The 2,115-nt window shown below is 53.7% G+C and overlaps 1 protein-coding gene across 1 annotated transcript; it reads right to left on the reverse strand.

Moving 5' to 3' along the window:
• Positions 1–55: 55 nt before the first annotated feature.
• DACRYDRAFT_25719 (citrate synthase) lies at positions 56–2,115 on the reverse strand. Its single transcript, XM_040774271.1, has 6 exons — positions 1,274–2,115; positions 1,090–1,243; positions 848–1,040; positions 621–768; positions 370–571; positions 56–317 (listed from the first exon to the last, which is right to left on the reverse strand). The coding sequence occupies exons 1-6, from the start codon at positions 1,733–1,735 to the stop codon at positions 253–255; spliced, it is 1,224 nt and encodes a 407-aa protein (XP_040623353.1). The 5' UTR covers positions 1,736–2,115; the 3' UTR covers positions 56–252.

Raw genomic sequence — 2,115 nt, forward strand, 5'->3', positions numbered from 1 at the left:
CACCGGGATTGACGCACACAACTAGTAACTATTCTGATTTCCAGACGTGAGAGAGGGTCACCAAACAATGCCGGACATCGTATATTGCACCGCATAGTTGATTCTATAGTCATGGGAGCCTGAGGCTAGTTGCAGCGCATTATAGGAAATGTGATACGTGAAAAAGAGAACCAAAGGAAGGAACATGCAAACACGTAAAAAAAGCTAACGACAGCGTTCGCCGCGCAACGCGTCCAACGGATGATGAGGTACCTAAGCAGGCTTGGCCAGGACACGCGGCTGGGACATGTCCTGCATGTTGATGAAGATGTCGTCGGCTGCAAGACAAGTTAGTTATTGTTTGAGATATGCAATATGTGAGGGACATACCAGGGTGGCGGTAGAGAGGCGCGCGAAGGCGCTTTTGATCAAGGTGATGGCCGATGAAGCCAATGCTGCGACCGCAGACGAAGAGGCCGTTAAGCGTGCCAATCTTTATGTATTCGTCCGCCTCATCACGGCTGAATGCACCGCTGTCGTGAAGAAGATCAACAAAGCAGACGGCAATGCAACCATCGACGTTGAGGATAAGCTGCGGCATGGTTAGACAGGCTAGACAGTCAGCAGGATCAAGTGCTCACAGTATCCTTCTTGGCAGTGGTGACCTTCTCGACGGCGAGCGCGTAGTCGAGCAGGGTGTGATTGGGGAAGTTCTTGATGACGAACTCCTTTATAAGCTCCACACGCAGATCAGCGTTGTTAACGCTCTTGATCTTGTGGCCAATACCGCTGATCAACTTGTTCTTCTTACGGCACTGGTCCACGAACTCGCGGGGTGTCAAGCCCGTATCCTTGGCCTCAAGAGAACATGGCCGCGGCCTCGTCGAGCGCACCACCGAAGCGGCTGCCGATGGTGAGGAGACCAGAGCAGAGGGAGGAGATGAGGTCCTTGCCCGCACGGGTAGCGACGATGCTGTTCATGGCCCCAGACACGGCCGAACCGTGGTCAGCAGTAAGCATGAGCACCATCTCGATGAACTTGGTAGCGTAAGCCGGCAGGCCTAAGCAGAATGTCAATATATTTCATGGCTCAGAAATGGGAAAGCGTACGGCGCTTGAACCACAGCCGGCTGACGACACCACCGATACCAATGTTCTCCTTGAATACGTCCGAGATCCGCAGACCAGCATACATGAGCTCCTGACCACGCTCGTCAGAGATGATGGATATGAACGCGGCAGGCTTCCGGATGAGGCCGAGTTCCTGGGCTCACTTGTAGTCCATCGGGATAACTGGCGGCTCACGCTCAGCAACGACCTTGACGATGCCATTCTTCACGAGCTTGTTGCATGTCTGGGTGAGGACAGCAGGAAGCTCCTCGAATGTGGAGGAGACGATGAAGCCCGCAGCCTTCATCGCTGCGTTCTTAGCGGCGGCAGTCTCGAGGTCCGAGTTGGCCATGGAGCCGGCGTGACCGAACTGGTCCTCAGTCGTGAACATCTTCACGCAAGTGCCGATAGCCCAAGCAACGATAGGCTTGGTGATCTTTCCACTCTTGACCGCCTGGATGACGCGGTACTCCTCGATACCACCGACTTCACCAAGTAGGACGAGCATCTTGCAGTCGGGGTCGGCCTCGTACCGAAGCATATGGTCAATGAACGTGGTGCCAGGGTAACGGTCACTGCCGACGGCGATACCCTCATAGGTGCCGTTAGTGACGAGAGAGAGGATGTTGTTCAGCTCGTTGGACATGCCTCCGGAATTGGAGATATAGCCGACCGAGCTCGGACATGTTTGTCAACTGCACCCCAGCTCGTCCTGCGCTCGACTCCTCACAGACTCGATGATATTTTGTGAAAATTGCGATTAAGTCTTTATCTTCTTCCAATCGCTGGATTCGCGATACAAGCGAGATAGCCTCAATTGCGGTCAGAGTAACGGGAGGAAGATAGCGAATCCTTCGACATTTGTAACATCAGGTTGGTCCGTTCAATGAAGGAAGAGGTCTTGTCGTGCAGGCTTCAGTGCAGGCAAAGGAGGAAACACTCCGCTGGGATCGACAGTCGAAAGACATATTCTCCGAAGGAGCAGGAGGGGGATCGCGTTTGGTATGAAGAACGATGAACAGTCGC

This window comes from Dacryopinax primogenitus, assembly GCF_000292625.1.
Source record: "Dacryopinax primogenitus strain DJM-731 SS1 chromosome Unknown DACRYscaffold_92, whole genome shotgun sequence".
Taxonomy (NCBI): Eukaryota; Fungi; Basidiomycota; class Dacrymycetes; order Dacrymycetales; family Dacrymycetaceae; genus Dacryopinax; species Dacryopinax primogenitus.

Bases quoted from the DNA above. Each gene is read 5' to 3' on its own strand.
- DACRYDRAFT_25719 (XM_040774271.1), bottom strand. From the start codon at position 1,735: ATGTCCAACGAGCTGAACAACATCCTCTCTCTCGTCACTAACGGCACC. The intron at 769-847 runs GTTCTCTTGAGG...CAAGTTGATCAG, and splicing joins CTCGACGAGGCCGCGGCCAT to CGGTATTGGCCACAAGATCA. The intron at 318-369 runs GTATGTCCCTCA...CTTGTCTTGCAG, and splicing joins GCCTCTCTACCGCCACCCTG to CCGACGACATCTTCATCAAC.